Source organism: Notamacropus eugenii, chromosome 3 (assembly GCF_028372415.1).
Source record: "Notamacropus eugenii isolate mMacEug1 chromosome 3, mMacEug1.pri_v2, whole genome shotgun sequence".
Lineage (NCBI taxonomy): Eukaryota > Metazoa > Chordata > Mammalia > Diprotodontia > Macropodidae > Notamacropus > Notamacropus eugenii.
In genome coordinates, this window is record NC_092874.1 from 153,182,424 (window position 1) to 153,199,458 (window position 17,035).

Sequence of the window (17,035 nt, forward strand, 5' to 3'; positions counted from 1 at the left end):
GTCACTGTCCTGCCCATTAAAAAAAAGTCTAATTTTGTCGCTGCACTAAATTTTGATGTCTTTGGGCACAGAACAAATCCCCAAATGATCTTTCTGTGAAAGTTTGGATTCGGTCAAAGGGCTGCACTTGAGGACCTAGAGGGCCACATGTGGCCTTGAAGCTGCAGGTTCCCTACCCCTGGCTTGGGGTATTGAAGTAGCCCTGTGTTTTCAGAGGCTATGCCAGTGTACTATGGTGTTGTAGAGAGAGAGTCTGCTTTATAACAAGGAAGATGACCTGGGTTCACATCCCACCTCTGAGACATTTGTAGCTCAGTGACCCTGGGCAAGTCATTTAACCTTTGTGCTTTAGGAAGCTCTAGAAGACGTTATAGAAGACCTCTTATAAGACTTAATTATAAGACCTCCTGCAGGGAGGTCCTCATCATAAGTTCCATATACTAATGTAATCATGTAGTCCCTAGCCCAGTGACGGTATAGCACGAACTCTGGTAGGTCTACCCACCTGGAAAGATGGTTTAAGATCTAGTACTGGTATTTAAAAAAAAAAAAGACTCCCTTGATATCTTCTACCATGTTCTTTCAGATTGATTTTGTTATGATTTTTTTCCAACTCTCTAAAGCGATTCTTTGGTAATTTGGTATGGCACTGAATAAGTAAGTTAATTTAGGTAGGATTGCCACTTTTATTACACTGGCTTAGCCTACCCATGAGAAATTAGCATCTCTCCAGTTGTTTAGATGTCTTTATTTGTGTGAAAGTTGCTTTGTATTTGTGTTCATGAGAAGATCTTACACTTCACAAAAGGAGATTGGCTTCTTTCTTTGCAGCAAAAACAGGATATTCAATGAACAAGGATAATCAGCGAGAACACTGAACTGGTTCAGCTGAGTGCATGTCCCCAGGAATCTGTGTTGCCATTGACAGTCTCCAGGGAGACACAATTCCTTACAGCTTTTTGGCTTTGAATACAATTTTCTTTTAACATCAATTCCAAATTCTTTTCCTGCTTCTTCTCTTTCTCTTACTCATTTGAGAAAGAAAAACAAAATCCATTACAAATATGTATATTTATGCGTTAGCTATGTCCCAAAAAAGTATGCTTCATTCTGCACTCTGTCCTTTACCTCTCTCTGTGGAGGTGTTGTACGCTTCAACATGAGTCCTCTGGAACAGTACTTGGTTATATTGTATAAGTTGTTCTAGTTCTGCTCACTTGGTGTCAGTTCATACAAGTCTTCTCAGGTTTTTCTAAAACTATTCCCTTATTATTTCTTACAGCACAACAGTATTCCATTACAGATGTATATCATAACTTGTTCTGACCCTACCCAACTGATGGATACTCCTTCAATTTCCAATTTTTTGAAACCATGAAAAGAAATCTATAAATATTTATATACAAATGGGCCCTTCCCACCTTTTTAATCTTTATGGGGTATATGCCTAGTAGTGGTATCACTAGTTCGAAGGGTATATACAGTTTAATAATTTTGCAGGACATAGTTGAAAATAGCTTTCCAGAATGCTTAGATTAATTCAGTTCCACCAATAGTGCATTAATATGCCTGTTTCCCCACACTCCTCTCTAGCATGTCATTTTCCTTTTTATTTTTGGTCATCTTAGCCAATCTGATGCATGTGAGTTGGTATCCCAGAGCTGTTTTAATTTGCATTTCTCTATTTTTTAGTGATTTAGATCATTTTTCACATGTTGTTGTTCAGTTGTTTTTTAGTTGTGTCCTATTCTTTGTGAACACGTTTGGGGTTTTCTTGGCAAAGATATTGGAGTGGTTTGCCATTTCCTTCTGCAACTCATTTTACAGATGGGGAAACTGAGGCAAACAGGGTTAAGTGCCATGCCCAGGATCATGTAGCTACTATGTGTCTTAAGGACAGATTTGAACTTAAGAAGATGAGTCTTCCTGACTCTAGGCCCATTTCTTTATCCACTATGCTACCTAGCTGCCATTTTTTATACGGCTATTTGTAATTTGGATTTCTTCCTCTGAATACTAATTGTGTCCTTTAACCTTTCATCAGTTGAAGAACAGCTCTTATTTTCATAAATTTGACTCAGTTCCCTAGACCTTAGAGATGAGGCCTTTATCAGAGAAATTTGCTGTAAAATCCCCCCAAACCCTCAGTTTTCTGCTTTCCTCTTAATTTTAGCTGCATTGGTTTAGTTTGTGTAAAAGCTTTTAAATTTTATGTAATCAAAATTATCTTCTGTGAACCTCTTTATCTCTTGTTTGGTCAGGAACTATTCCTCATTCATAAACTGAAAGACAATTTCTACCTTGCTTCTCTAAATTCTTTATGCTGTCTCCCTTTATGTCTCAGTCATGTATCTTTTGGCGGCTTATCTTGGTATACTCTGTGAGATGTTGGTCTAGGCCTAATTTCTGACTGACAAACTTTCCAGTTTTCTTAATGCTTTTTGTCAGATACTGAGCTCTTGTCTCAATAGCTGGTATTTTTCAGTTACTGTCCTCATTGGTTCCCCCTGATCTGTTCCACTGATCAACCTTTCTGTTTCTTGACTCTTCCTAAACTGTCTTGATGATGATGCTTTGTGGTGTAGTGTGAGATGTATTTCTTCAAGGCCCCTCTCTGTCCCACTTTTTCCCCATTAATTCTCTTGATATTCTTGACTTTCTGTTCTTCTGAATGAATTTGGTTATGTTTTTCCTGCCTCAGTAAAGTAGTTTGGTTAACATGACATTGAACAAGCAAATTCATTTAGGTAATACTGACATTTTAATTAGATTGGCTTGACTTACCCATGAGAAATTAATTTTTCTTCAATCTATGTTTATCTGTAAAAAGGTGTTTAGCACTTGTGTTCATGTAGTTCCTGTATGTATCTTGGCAGAGGGATTTGGGGCAGCTAGGTGGTGCAGTGGATAGAGCACCAGTGCAGGAGTCAGGAGGACCTGAGTTCAAATCTCACCTCAGACACTTGACACTCACTAGCTGTGTGACCTTGACCAAGTCACTTAACCCCAACTGCCTCATCCTGGGTCATCTCCAGTCATCCTGATGAATATCTGGTCACTGGATTCAGATGGCTCTGGAGGAGAAGTGAGGCTGGTGACCTGCACAGCCCTCCCTCACTCAAAACAAAGTCAAGTGCAAGTCATGTCATAATTGATGGCATGGTCTTCTTCAGCAACGAAGGACGAACACACAAGGCAGTGGGATTCCCAAGCATTTTGTACTTTGTGTAGCTATTTTAAATGAAATTTTTTATCTTTCTGCTAAATTTTTTTATAGTAATATACTTACTTGCTGATGATGTAGGTGGGTTTATATTAGTTCATACAACTTTGTTGAAGTTCATTCTTTCAATTAATTTTTAGTTGATCTATACAAGTCTCTGAAGCATCTGCAAAAAGCAATAATTGTTTTCTCTTTTTCCTTATTCCCTCAATTTCTTTTTCTTGTCTTATTGCTATAGTTAGTATTTCTAATACCATTGAATAGTAGTGGAGACAATGGAAATCTTTTATTTTTTTTTTACATCTGATCTTATTAAAAAGGCCTCTAATTTATTCCTATTGTGGAAAATGTAGGTTACTTGTTTTTATGTTAAAGCAAGATTCATTTATTGCTTTGCTGCCTATTTTTAAAAAAAATAGAAATAGACTTTGTATATTATCAAAAAGCCTTTTCTGAATCTAGTGATATAATCATATAATTCATCATTCTTGTTATTAATATGGTTAATTATATTTATAGTTTTCTAATATTGAACAGTCCTGCATTCCAGGTATAAATCCAGCTTGATCACATTGTATAATCTTTGTAATCTGTTGCTAATGTTTCTTTAAAATTTTTGAATTGATATTCATTAGGGATATTAGTCCATAATATCTTTCTGTTTTGACTTTTTTAGGTATCAAAGTCATATTTGCATATAAAAGGAATTAGAGAACCACTTTCTCCCTTTTTTCAAAGTTTATTTAATAATAAAATTAATTGTTCTTTGATTATTTGAGAGAATTAATTTGTAAATCCATTTGGTTGTTTTTTCCTGCCCTTGGGAGTTTATTTATGACTTGTTCAGTTTCATTTTCTGAGAGTGGGATAAGTCTTCCATTTCTTTTTCTGCTAATTTGGCCATTTTATGTTTTTTGTAAATGTTCATTTCATTTAGATTATTAGTTTTTCTCATATATAATTGGCAAAATGATTCCTCCTAATTTAATTTTTTTCATTGGTTGTGAATATACCTTTTTTATTTTTCATACTGGTAATTTGGTTTTCTTTTTAAAAAAGATCCAGTTAGCTAATGGTTTGTCTATTTTATTGGTTTTTTTTTAAAGCTTCTAGCTTTGTGTATTAATTTAACTCCCCCATTTTTAATAGTACTTTATTTTTTCCAATTATATGTAAAGATATTTTTACATTCATTTAAAAAAAATTTTGATTTCCTAATTTTTCTCCTTCCTCCTCCTCCTCTCATCTTCCTAAAATGGTAAATAATTTGATACAGGTTATATATGTGCAGTCACATAAAGCATATTTCCATATTAGTCATAATTGTAAATGAAGAAGCTTACCAGAAGTAAAAACCATGAAAAAAATGTGAAGAATAGTATGATCTGCATTCAGACTCTCTCAGTTCTTTCTTTGGATGTGGTTAGCATCTTCTATCATGAGTCCTTTGTAATTGTCTTGGATTATTGCATTGCTGGGAAGACCTAAGTCATTCACTGGATTATTACACAATGTTTTCCTGGTTCTGCTCATTTCACTTTGCATCAGTTCAAGTCTTTCCAAGTTTTTCTGAATTCCACCTGCTCATCCTTTTTTATTGCATAATAATATTCCCTTACATGCATATACTACAGCTTGTTCAGTCATTCCCCAAGTGATGGACACCCCCTCAATTTCCATTTTTTGCCACGTCGAAAAGAGCCGATATAAACATTTTTGTACATGTAGGTCCTTTTCCCTTCTTACGATCTCTGGGATTTTTTTTCCCATTTCTAATAGTATATCTCTTTGATTTTTCAGGACTGAAAACACTTTGATGTTTTAGGGTTTTTAATTTGTGGTTTTTCTGGATTGTTTTTAGTTGCACGCACAATTCATTGATATGCTCTCTCCTTTTAATTGATGAAAGTGTTTATATACGCATACATACACACACACATTATCCCTAAGGGCTGCTTTGGATGTATCCTAAACAATTTTTTTTTAAAAATTATTTATTTATTTAACTTTTAACATTCATTTTCACAAAATTTTGGGTTCCAAATTTTCTCCCCTTTTGTCCCCTCCCCCACTCCAAAACACCGAGCATTCTAATTGCCCCTATCACCAACCTGCTCTCTCTTCTATCATCCCTCTCTGCCCTTGTCTCCATCTTCTCTTTTGTCCTGTAGGGCCAGATAACTTTCTATACCCCTTTACCTGTATTTCTTATTTCCTAGTGGCAAGAACAGTACTTGACAGTTGTTCCTAAAACTTTGAGTTCCAACTTCTTTTCCTCCCTCCCTCCCTACCCCTTCCCTTTGGAAGGCAAGCAATTAAATATAGGCCAAATCTGTGTAGTTTTGCAAATGACTTCCATAATAGTCGTGTTGTATAAGACTAACTATATTTCCCTCCATCCTATCCTGCCCCCCATTACTTCTATTCTCTCTTTTGATCCTGTCCCTCCCCATGAGTGTCAACTTCAAATTGCTCCCTCCTTCCCATGCCCTCCCTTCCATCATCCCCCCCACCCTGCTTAACCCCTTATCCCCCACTTTCCTGTATTGTAAGATAGGTTTTCATACCAAAATGAGTGTGCATTTTATTCCTTCCTTTAGTGGAATGTGATGAGAGTAAACTTCATGTTTTTCTCTCACCTCCCCTCTTTATTCCTCCACTAATGTCTTTTGCTTGCCTCTTTTATGAGAGATAATTTGCCCCATTCCATTTCTCCCTTTCTCCTCCCAATATATTTCTCTCTCACTGCTTGATTTCATTTTTTTAAGATATGAGCCCATCCTCTTCAATTCACTCTGTGCACTCTGTCTCTATGTGTGCGTGCATGTGCATGTGTGTCTGTGTAATCCCACCCAGTACCCAGATACTGAATAATTTCAAGAGTTACAAATATTGTCTTTCCATGTAGGAATGTAAACAGTTCAACTTTAGTAAAGTCCCTTATGACTTCTCTTTGCTGTTTACCTTTTCATGCTTCTCTTCATTATTGAGTTTGAAAGTCAAATTTTCTTTTCAGCTCTGGTCTTTTCATCAAGAATGCTTGAAAGTCCTCTATTTCATTGAAAGACCAATTTTTCCCCTGAAGTATTATAGTCAGTTTTGCTGGGTAGGTGATTCTTGGTTTTAGTCCTAGTTCCTTTGACTTCTGGAACATCCTATTCCATGCCCTTCGATCCCTTAATGTAGAAGCTGCTAGATCTTGTGTTATCCTGATTGTATTTCCACAATACTTGAATTGTTTCTTTCTAGCTGCTTGTAATATTTTCTCCTTGACCTGGGAACTCTGGAATTTAACCACAATGTTCCTAGGAGTTTCTCTTTTTGGATCTCTTTCAGGTGGTGATCTGTGGATTCCTTGAATACTTATTTTGCCCTCTGGTTCTAGAATCTCAGGGCAGTTTTCCTTGATAATTTCATGAAAGATGGTGTCTAGGCTCTTTTTTTGATCATGGCTTTCAGGTTATCCTAAACATTTTTGATATATTTTCTCACTGCTCTTACTATCTCTAATGAAATTATTATTTCTGTGATTTGTTTTTCAACAATCTATTCTCTTGGATGAAGTTCTTTAATCTCCAGTGAAACTGTAACAGTCTGGAACCAGAACTCTAGATTTGGTATAATCTGCTTCTTTTGTCGTGTCGCTTTTTCCTCTCACCCAGAGCACAATAATAGGTTTTTATCCTTTCTTTTCTTTTAAGCCCCTCTTCAAAATCTACCCTCCTTAGTTATATTTTATTCTTCTTAGGACTAATCAATCCTTTAATCTACTCTCCCTATTTCCCCAACTTTCTCCCATTTTCTTACTAAATGAGTGTGTTTCTGTAATCAGTTGTGTGTGTGTATGTGTGTATTCTTTGACAATTCAAATGAGAGTAAGGTTCAAGTTTCAAGCACTACCCCTTCTCTTTGTATAAACTTCTACCCATGCCCCTCAAATATGTGAGATCAATGCCATCCTTCCTCTTCCTTTGATCCCCACAGTATAGACCTCTTCCTCTGCCCTTACTTTTTTCTTGTAAGATTGTCATAAGAGAACTACTCTCAGGCCCTCTATCTTAATTAGACCCTCACTAGTGATAAAGTTCTGAGGAGATGCATATAGTATCTCCCTGTACTATAAGGTAAACACTTTATCTCTGTTTAGTCCCTTATGGTTGCTCATTTCTTATTTACATTTTCCTGTTTCTCAAGACTCCTATGTTTGCAATTCAGTTTCCCTGCAGCTCTGGTCTTTTCATAAGGAATCCTTAGAATTCCTCTATTTAATTAACACTACATTTTCCCTTGTAGGATTATACTTAGTTTTGTTGGGCAAGTTATTCCTGACCTTAAGCCTATATTCTTTGTCTTCTAGAATATTGCATTATAAGCTCTTTGCTTCTGTATAGTGATGGCCGCTAAATCTTGTGTGATTTAAACTGTGACTCCTTGCTCTTTTAATTTTTTTTTCTGTCTGCAGTATGTTTTCTTTGATCTAGAAGCTCTGATTTTGGCTAAAATGTTCCTGGAGTTTTCATTTTGAGGTTTCTTTTAGGAGGTGACTGGCATATTCTTTCTATTTTCAGTTTGACCTCTGGTTCTTTTTAAGATTAGAGCAATTCTCTTTTAATTCTTTTTCAATAATTTCTTGAAGTGTAATGTCTGTTCAGTGATTCTTAAATTATTTCTTCATGATCTGTTTTCCAGGTCAGGCATTTTTGCTGTGAAAGACTAATTTTCTTCTGGGTATTTTTTCCCCCATTCTTTTGACTTTAATACTTTTTGTTGTCTCATGCAATCATTAGCTTCTATTTGATCCACTCTAATTTTCAGGGAGCTTGTTTCTTGGGTATGGTTTTGTTCTTCAATTCTTTCATCTCTCTCCATTTTTTTTTTATCTTGCTCTTGATTCTTAAAATCAAGTCTTAGAAATACTTTCTGACCCTTTGTGATAGGATAGGATAGTTACCAGAACCTCTGTTTAAGGAGGTCACATGTCAGCAGTTTTAATTTCTCACCAGGCTGCTCTCCAGTCTTCTCCTTTATGTCTGTGTGCAGGGCTTCTCCTTTCTGCTTCCTCTTCCATGTTGTCATCTTACCGAAGGAGGTCAGGGACTGTCTTTGTTTTTGTTTGCATTTGTATTCCCAGCCCCCAGCACAGTGCTTGGCACACAGGAAGGGCTTCATAAATGCTTGTTGTCTGACTACTTCCTGACATGGGCTAAGGTATGAACAACTGATTTTAAGATGTGGGCTTGGACCTGGTGACACTTCTGGAAAACTGTGGTGAGACTCCTCTGTTATCAGCCCTTTGGAAAGCTCTGCTGGTTTAGAGTGACAGAACTGGAAGCTCCCATTGGTTTGAGCTTCCTGCTATGGTTATTCTGCATTTAGATGGAGCTATAGCCTGCCACTGAGATCCTTTTCTGATCAGAGATACACAGTCGCTGTTTGTTTCTGAACTTGCTCTTTGCTCAGTACATAGGCTAAAGCTGGAGGGCAAAAATGGCCAACCACTCCAGTATCTTTGCCAAGAAAACCCCAAATGGGGTCCCAAAGAGTTGGACATGACTGAAAAATGACTCAACAATATATTTACCTTCTAGAAAGAAAAACCCCACTTTCATTAGAGAGAATAGGTTAATTCTAAAAGTTTTCAGTGAGACTACTAAAAGATAACTTAGGGCTTACTGATGTCATCAATAAAAAAAACATTTAGTAACCATAGCCTGGGTAAAAATGGACTTGGGAGAGCATAATAATAAGCTAATATTTTCTTTTGATATCTTACTAAGTGTAGAGAATACAAATTACTGTTGTGTCTGTGATCCTTCTGGCTTTTGTTGGCTAACTATAAATTTTATTTTTAGCTTTGGGAGGCAGAATGTGCGCGTGCCTAGAAGAGAATGAGTACAGTTAAGGAAAACTGTCTCACTGTTTCCTCCAACTTAATGGTTTTCAAAAAATGTTAAGCGTCTTCTAAACTGGAGCACACTCTGTGACTGTGAACACAGTGTGTTCATTGTTTGAGTAAAATAAATATAGTTGAGAAATCATATGCTAAGCCATCTTTTTATTTTACAAAACTGGAAGCTAAAATATATAGAATCATAAATGTATGTAAAAAATTTAACAAGGAAAAAGGAAATTAAGTCACAGTATTTTGAAAACTTTATTAAAAATCAAAATGTTCCTCTTATGATTCTTCATAAAGGATGGATTTTTCTTAATTGTGAAAAATGTAATCTAGTGGACAGGTCTGCCTGGTTTTATGTATAAAATGAGTGTTCCAAGAGAGGAGAATTGTGGTTTGAAAGGAAGGAGTTCATAAAACAACTTTATCCCCCATTATCCAGTTGCAGTGATTATCTCCTAAACTGAAATACCAGGCAGTAAAATAGCTGAATGTTGCTTGTGGTTTGTCTTCCATTTTGCCATTGTCACATAGATCATTATTCACAGCTTGAATTAATGCTGAGGTGTATGTATCTGGAAACATTACACAGCAGCCAAACACAGATGTGAGACCACAGAACATCACTCACCAATCAGCATTCATTTCTAATGTTTCTATGACAAGGGGCATCAGTACTTTCTCACTGATCTGATGTTCAGTGATTGTTATTTATAATGGAGATCAAACAATCAGAAATCCTTCAGTCTGAGGGACTGAAACCAGCTTTGGCTTTTAAGAAACACAGTGCCACTGGGTGCGTTGGCCTTGATCCATTTTTCACATTCACTTGTTTGGTTCATGTGACCTAAAAAGCAAAATGGCAGAATGTTGTCAACAAGATGACCAATACTAACAGTTAAATATCACAATCTTAACACATTCTAGAAAGTATGGAATAACTAACACGTTATAAACAGCTTCAGCTGAGGAGAACTGCAAAAGAATGGTGGAACTTGTCCCACTGCCCACTCCCTCTACTTCGTTAGATCAGCTTTTAATTTAATTTACCCTTTTTAACCCAATCAGGCTCCTTTCCTTTCCTCCCTCTGTTCCTTCATTTTGTTTTTTATCCAACAGATACTTCCAAGAAATATCTAAACAAACCCTCTTAAAGAATACAACTCTCTCACCCAAGATTATTATTAATAGAAAAGAGGGATAAGTATCCTTTAAATGGCAGTATACTACTGAGATTGACCACTGTATTTGACCAGAATTTAGGTGCCTCTCCATGTTGACTCTAAGTACACTGTTGTGGTCACTAAGTATGTACCATTCTTTTAGCTTTCTTCACTCTGCATCATTCTTTATATATCTGTGGGTTGTTTTTTTTTTTTTTAAATTTGAACTCTTCATAGTTGTCATTCCTGATAGCAGAGTAGCATTATATGATATTCAGTCATTTCAGTTGTGTCTGACTCTTCATGGGTTTTCTTGGCAAAGTTCCTGGAGTGGTTTGCCATTTCCTTCTTCAGCTCATTTTACAGATGAGGAAACTGAGGCAAACAGAATAAGTGATTTGCACAGGGTCACACAGCTAAGTAGTGTTTGAGGTCAGATTTGAACTTGGGAAGATGAGTCTTCCTGATGCTAGGCCCGGCACTCTATCCACTGCTGCCCTGTTTACTTGACATTCCTATACTTCAATCTGGTTCAGTCATTTAGAGTTAGAAAAGCTGGGTTCACTGGAGAGCTCTATAATCTTTTTGTTAGTAATTTAATCTTAGTTTTTGTATCTGTTGAATGTGAAGGTTTAACAAGATGATCTTTCTGGTTCTTAAAAAACCCTAGGACCTATGATTCAATCTTTGGGGGCATTTTGTTTATAGCTTTTTGTTATAATCCATAATAATTTTTTTGTTCATATGAAGATTTTTGTCCCTTTTCAATAACCTTTTGAATCCCTAGTTACAGTAATGGGATCTTGGGGTCAAAGGATATGAATAATTTAGTTAACTAGTTGCATCGTTCAAAATTGTTTTCCAGAAATACTGCAACAACTTACAGTTTCACTAGTAATGAATCTGCCATTTCTGTCTTTACACACAGGCCCTTCAATAAGCTAGTTATCCCATCTATAAATTTAGCATTTATGTTAGTTTTATGGACATATGATTTATCTGATTATTCATGATTCTGAACATTATTTCCTATAGTTATAGTTTATTTTTTTAAACTGAACATGTCCTTTGAACACTTACCAATCAGAAGATAGTTCTTTTCTGTTACATATTTGTGTCAACTTTGCTCTAGATTCTGGATGTCAGGTTTTTTCTCGGAAATATTTAATGAAGTTTTATGAGCTATAATCTAATTTGAGCTGCATTGATTTCATTTGTGTAAAATTTTTCAATTGTATATAATTCTATCACTCAAGCATTTATTAGGTATCTACTATGTGACAAGCATATAAATGCTTCTATTTTATCTTTTTTATTATCTCCTCCTTGTGTGATAATTCATTTTTCTGCTAATTGAAATTGGAAAGAATAACTTTCTATTCTCTATTTCTTCCTTTTCCATGGTTTGATTTTTTTTTTTATATTTAGATGATTTACCCATTTGAAATTTAATGGTGGTATAAGATGCTGTCTTTAAACTGATTTCCAGTTTTCCCAGCAATTGTTCAAGACGCCCCTTTACCAGTAACTATTTGTGCTCTTGGGTTTACTAGGCAGTAAATGCGATCAGCATTTGTTTCTAGCTTGTGTTTATCTGATTCTTTTCATCTAATCTACTCTTCTGTCTTCCCATGGCAGACAGTTTAAATAATTACTTTTCTGAAGTACAGATTGAAATCTGGCAGCATCAAGCCTACTTTTTCTATTCTGTTTTTTATTATATTTTTCTGGTATTACTGACATTTTATTCCTAAATTTTATTTTGAATAATTTTATAAAATATTCTTGTTTTAATTTGATATGGTAGTAAATGTCTGTAATTTAGGCAGGAATGTTTTTACCATTTTGGTACTAATCAATCATAAATATAACATCTTTCTCCAATTATTCAGGCCTTGTTTTGGTTTTATAAAAATAGTTTTGTTACTTTTTTAAAGATTTGGACATGGAAAAGTCCTGAGAGACCATTTAATTAAACAGATTTATTTTACAGATTAAGAAATGTAAAAAATATAAGCAATGAGGTGGTACAGGGGATAGCGTTGGACCTGGAATCAGAAAGTTGTTGTTGAGTCATTTCAATCATGCCTGACTCTTTATGGTCCCATTTAGGGTTTTCTTGGTAAAAATACTGGAATGGCTTGCCATTTCCTTTTCCAGTTCATTTTTACAGATGAGAAAGCTGAGGCAAGCAGGTTAAGTGACTTGCCGAGGATCACACTGTCTGTCCGAGGCTGGATCTGAACTCAGGCTTTCCTCGAGGCCCAGCTCTCTATCAACTGCACCACCTAACTGCCCAGAATCAGGAAGATCCAAGCTCACATCTTGCCTCAGACACTTACTAGCTGTGTGACTCTGGGCAAATCATTTAATTACTGTCTTGCCTCAGTTTCCTTATGCTATTATCATTCTTCCCCCCCTTCCAATTTGGAAAAACCACTTCCTAGGGTGCTTGTAGTATAAAATGAGATATTTGCCAAACACTTTGCCAACTGTAAAGCACTCTACATACTAGCTTTTATTACCAGTAGTGTTGTTGTTATCAACAATGGTTATACAGGTAGTGAGGGGAAGTGCAGGGTTCAAACCATAGTGCTGCTTCCACTGCATCTATTTTTCTTATATTTCTTTCCTGGGTTTTGTTAGTAAAATACAGAAAAGGTGGTAGTTTTGTGGATTCTGTATTATTGATTGCATTTATATAGATTCATTGTCTCAGCTAACATTTTCATTAATTTTCTTGGGTTCTCATTATTATAAATGATCCTATCATCTACAAATATAACTAATTTTAATTTCTCCTTATCTATGCTTATTCCCCACGTTTTATATTGCCTTATTGCTAACGGGGGCATTTCTAACACTATTCAAAAACTAATGGAAACACCACAGTTCTTAAGAGTATCAGCTGCTATTTTGGTTTATTTCATTTTTAACCTATATCTTTCCTAGAAAGATGATGTGAAACCCTGAGGTCCTCCAGGGAGTTTGCATATGTTACAGTCAAGGGAAGAGATGACAAAGTTTGAAAACAAATGTTTGGAGGTATACGTTAGCTTCTAATTTTGTAACATAATCCTGGATTAGCCAGCAGTAAATCTAATAATTTGACTTAAGATTCTCATGGACAGATGTGACTTTATAGAACTAGCTTTGGATACAGGAATCCTAAATTCATTTTATTGACCTGCCTTGGAAGGTCCTGAGTAGATTTAGACCTCAACTCCCAATTGTCAAGAGCTGGGGAAGCTGAGGTAGGAGTTGACACAATACACTAGCTAGCATTTCTCAGGTTCACAATAATGAGTGTTCAGAATCAGTGGAAATTGTAAATAAATTTGGTCCTATAGTTATCCCATCACACTGGGCAAAGGAAACTGTGTAGATCTTAAAAAAAAAAACAAAACACATCTGATCTAGTTGATGTTGCATTCCACAAGGAAAATGTTTCTTCCATTAACAGTAAAAAAGACTATGTGGGTGGTCACAAATACTTCCTGCACCACATCCACTACTACAGAACAACAGTCCTGTTATCGCTCTTACAGCCTGCCACATATACACTGTTCAGTTATTAACAAAAGGGGAATAAGCCAGGAGTAACTTCCTAATTTGCTTCATAGAGTCACTCATATCTTGGTTAAGCAGACTATGCAATTTGGAAATGTATTTCCTGTTTACTCAAATATGATTACTACATTTAGCTAGCAAGATAAATCTAGAAAGATGGCACAGTACCATGGAGGCATAAGCTGGCCAAAGTCAGGAATTCCTAAGTCCAAGTCAGACACATGCTGGTAGTATGGCCATGGACAAGTCAGTCACCCACCCAGTTCCCTTGAAAACTCAAATTTGTGTCAACACGATTGATCTATTAAGGAACATTTTGAGCATAATGTGAATTTTGGTTTTGCATGTTTGTGATTTCATCCATGAGAAACAGCAATATAAAAATTCTTTCCCAATGTTCTATTTTCCTTCTGATCTTGGCTACACTGGTTTTATTTGTACAAAACCTTTTTTAAATTTAAAATAATCAAAATTATTCATTTTACATCTCATAACATTCTCTCTGTTTATACATAAATTCTCTTATCCATAAGTCTATAGGTAATATGTTCCATCTTCTTCTAGCCAAGTGGTTTTTATTATACAGTTTTGTATACCTCAGTGATTTTTAGGAATGTACATTGCATTGTAAGAAAACTGATTGTATTTGCATAGCACAAAGAATGACTTCCATATTTATTGAATAAAAGAGAAGGCAAGAACCAGAGGGTAATTATTCAGCCAAAGCATACAGCTCATGTTTTATGTACGTAGCAGACAGTTATCCAACACACCTAATAAATTTATGGCAAATGTCTTCAAGGAAAAATCACAACTTTTCCCTGATGACTTGAAAAAATTTTTCTTTATCATCTATTTTATTGCCATTGTATTTGGGTGGTAGTGTTGGAAGAGGCAGGATGGGAAGAATGTAAAAAATTAGTCAATTTTTCTCTTCCTACCCCTCCGCAGAGCTAGGTTAAAAGCTAGTATTTTAGGCACACCATGCTTTTCTACCAGGTGGACAAAGATTTTGTAAAGGTAGGTTTCACAAGGCTTAGTAAATGATTATATGTATGTAGGGTGTAAGGGAAAGTAAAGATTATGGACCTCGCTGCTTGGGAGAATGGTTATTCCCCTCAACAGGAGCAGGGAAGTTAGGAAGGAGTGTGTGACGGGAAAGAAGACTTGTGTTTTGGACATGTTGAGTTTTTGTTTGGGATTGGAAATGTCCAAAAGACAGTTGGTGATAGAAGACTACACTCAGGAGAAAGATCAGGGCTGAATGCATAGATCTTTGAGTTATCTTCATAGACACAGTTGAAGCCATGGCAGCGGATGAGATCTCTGACCCTGACTCTGTTAGGACATACAGGAAATACCTGTGGTTAGGGGATATAGGATCTTGCCCTTTGCTAGAGGGTCTATCCTACATGCTCCTTGCTCTGTTTTGTTTCTTTCTTGCCTAATTTAGGCTGTTCATCTAGAGGTCAAAACCCTTGTTTTATAAACTTGAAAACCATGGGCATCCATCAAAAAATCAGTAAGATTTCTAAATCACTGGATCGGAGACGACAGAATGGAAACTTAACAGTCCACTGATCCAACTCATTCATTTTTATAGATGAAGTGACTAAAGCATAAAGAGGCTCAGTGATTTCCCTTAGTTCACAAAGCTAGAAATCTGATGAAGGATTTGAACTTCTTCTGCCTCAAAGTTCCAATGTCTTAACAGCTATTTCAGGCTGCCTCACTCGTGTGGAGTTGTAGCACTAAGGACCTGCCACCTACTGTGGCAGTGTGGTGCCAGGGAGAAAGCACTGGTCATAAAGTGTGACTCCCTAGATTCAAACCTGACCTCCAAAGAACAACTGACTGTGAGGCCATGGATAAGATATGCAACCTGTCTGAGCCTCAGTTTCTCTGTTTGTAAAATGGGGATAACATCCATAATATGAGTTGTTGAGAGGTGAATGAGATCAAATGCATAAAGGGCTTCGCAAACTGTAAAGTGCTATAAAAATATCAGGGGGTAAGAGGGGGGGAATGGGAGTACTAGTAATCCAACAAACCCTATCCTAGATGACAAATACTTTTTTTCTCCTTCCAAGATGAAAAGAACCTTCTACCTGATCTATTCAGACTACACAAAAGGAATTACTTACTGCTTTTAGTGAAATAACACACATCATATTTTATGCCTTGGAAATAATAATGAAAGGATAGTTTATAAAATTCCATCTAACTTGTTTGGAAATAGCCTTCCCTGCCTGTCCCACTCTATGCTAACAATAAGCACTCTGCTCAAAGGTTCTCACATGGCCTGGATCTAAAAAAAAAAAAAAAAAAAAAAGAAAGCCTGTATCATAATTGGGCTAATTTATCAATTCTTGCCTATAAGAATAACATTTTATTATTACTAGAAAATGTGCCTTCATGACAAAGAAATGGGGAAAAAAATTATTCGAGCCCTGATGTGACTCATTAAACAGGGAATGTCATTTTTTTTCACATCATATTTAAGAGCAAAAGTAGTTTTTCCTCAAAGGGTCTCCCCTCTATGTTTCTGGTGTAATCAGAACCTAGTATGAAAGTATTATGTTTCTCAAAGATCAATTCAGGATACTAGTTTGTATTTTTCCCCCTGAAAGGACTGAATAAAGTGCTTTTATGGCTAACATCTCTCCTTTTCTTCCTCATCCCTCAGCCCTATTTACTGATTCCCTCCAATGGGTTCCAATGAGTAATATTGATGCATTGTGTCTGAAAATGGGATTTAGATGAAAATAAAGTAACAACAGACTCCTGGTCAGGAAAGAAGCACACCTAACAAAGGCTGGGAAAATTGCATTTGTCTAGTGTTTTGCAACTTTATTCAAACAGTCTCTAACCCAAAATTGATAGGGGAAAGGAGAAAACCACCTATCCACCTCGATATCATAGGGTAGGGAAGGAAAAATGTAGTTAAGGGTCACAGACTACAAAATTAAAGCAGAAAATGAAAGCAACTGGCTTAGATGAACTACCTTCTTGGTAACTGAAAGAATTTAATTAAGATGTCAAATCACTCTTGGTAGACTATAGAAAAAGGCAGAGTTAGTAAAATTGGGAAGGGCAAATATGCCCAATGGAAAGAGGGTAGGGTCTACAAACTACAAGTTTGTGAGCTTGACTTTGATTTCAGGAAAAATTCTACAGTAAAGC

At 36.1% G+C, this 17,035-nt stretch overlaps 1 protein-coding gene across 4 annotated transcripts in view; it reads right to left on the reverse strand.

Annotated features, from left to right (window-relative positions):
* Positions 1 to 9,353: 9,353 nt before the first annotated feature.
* Positions 9,354 to 17,035, reverse strand: part of FAM185A (family with sequence similarity 185 member A) — a 97,890-nt gene continuing 90,208 nt past the window's right edge. For all 4 annotated transcript variants that reach the window (XM_072653169.1, XM_072653167.1, XM_072653166.1 and 1 more), the window contains one exon: positions 9,354 to 9,966. In XM_072653169.1, coding sequence (XP_072509270.1) covers positions 9,851 to 9,966 — 116 coding nt within the window. In that variant the 3' untranslated portion in view covers positions 9,354 to 9,850. The remainder of the gene's footprint in view (positions 9,967 to 17,035) is intronic.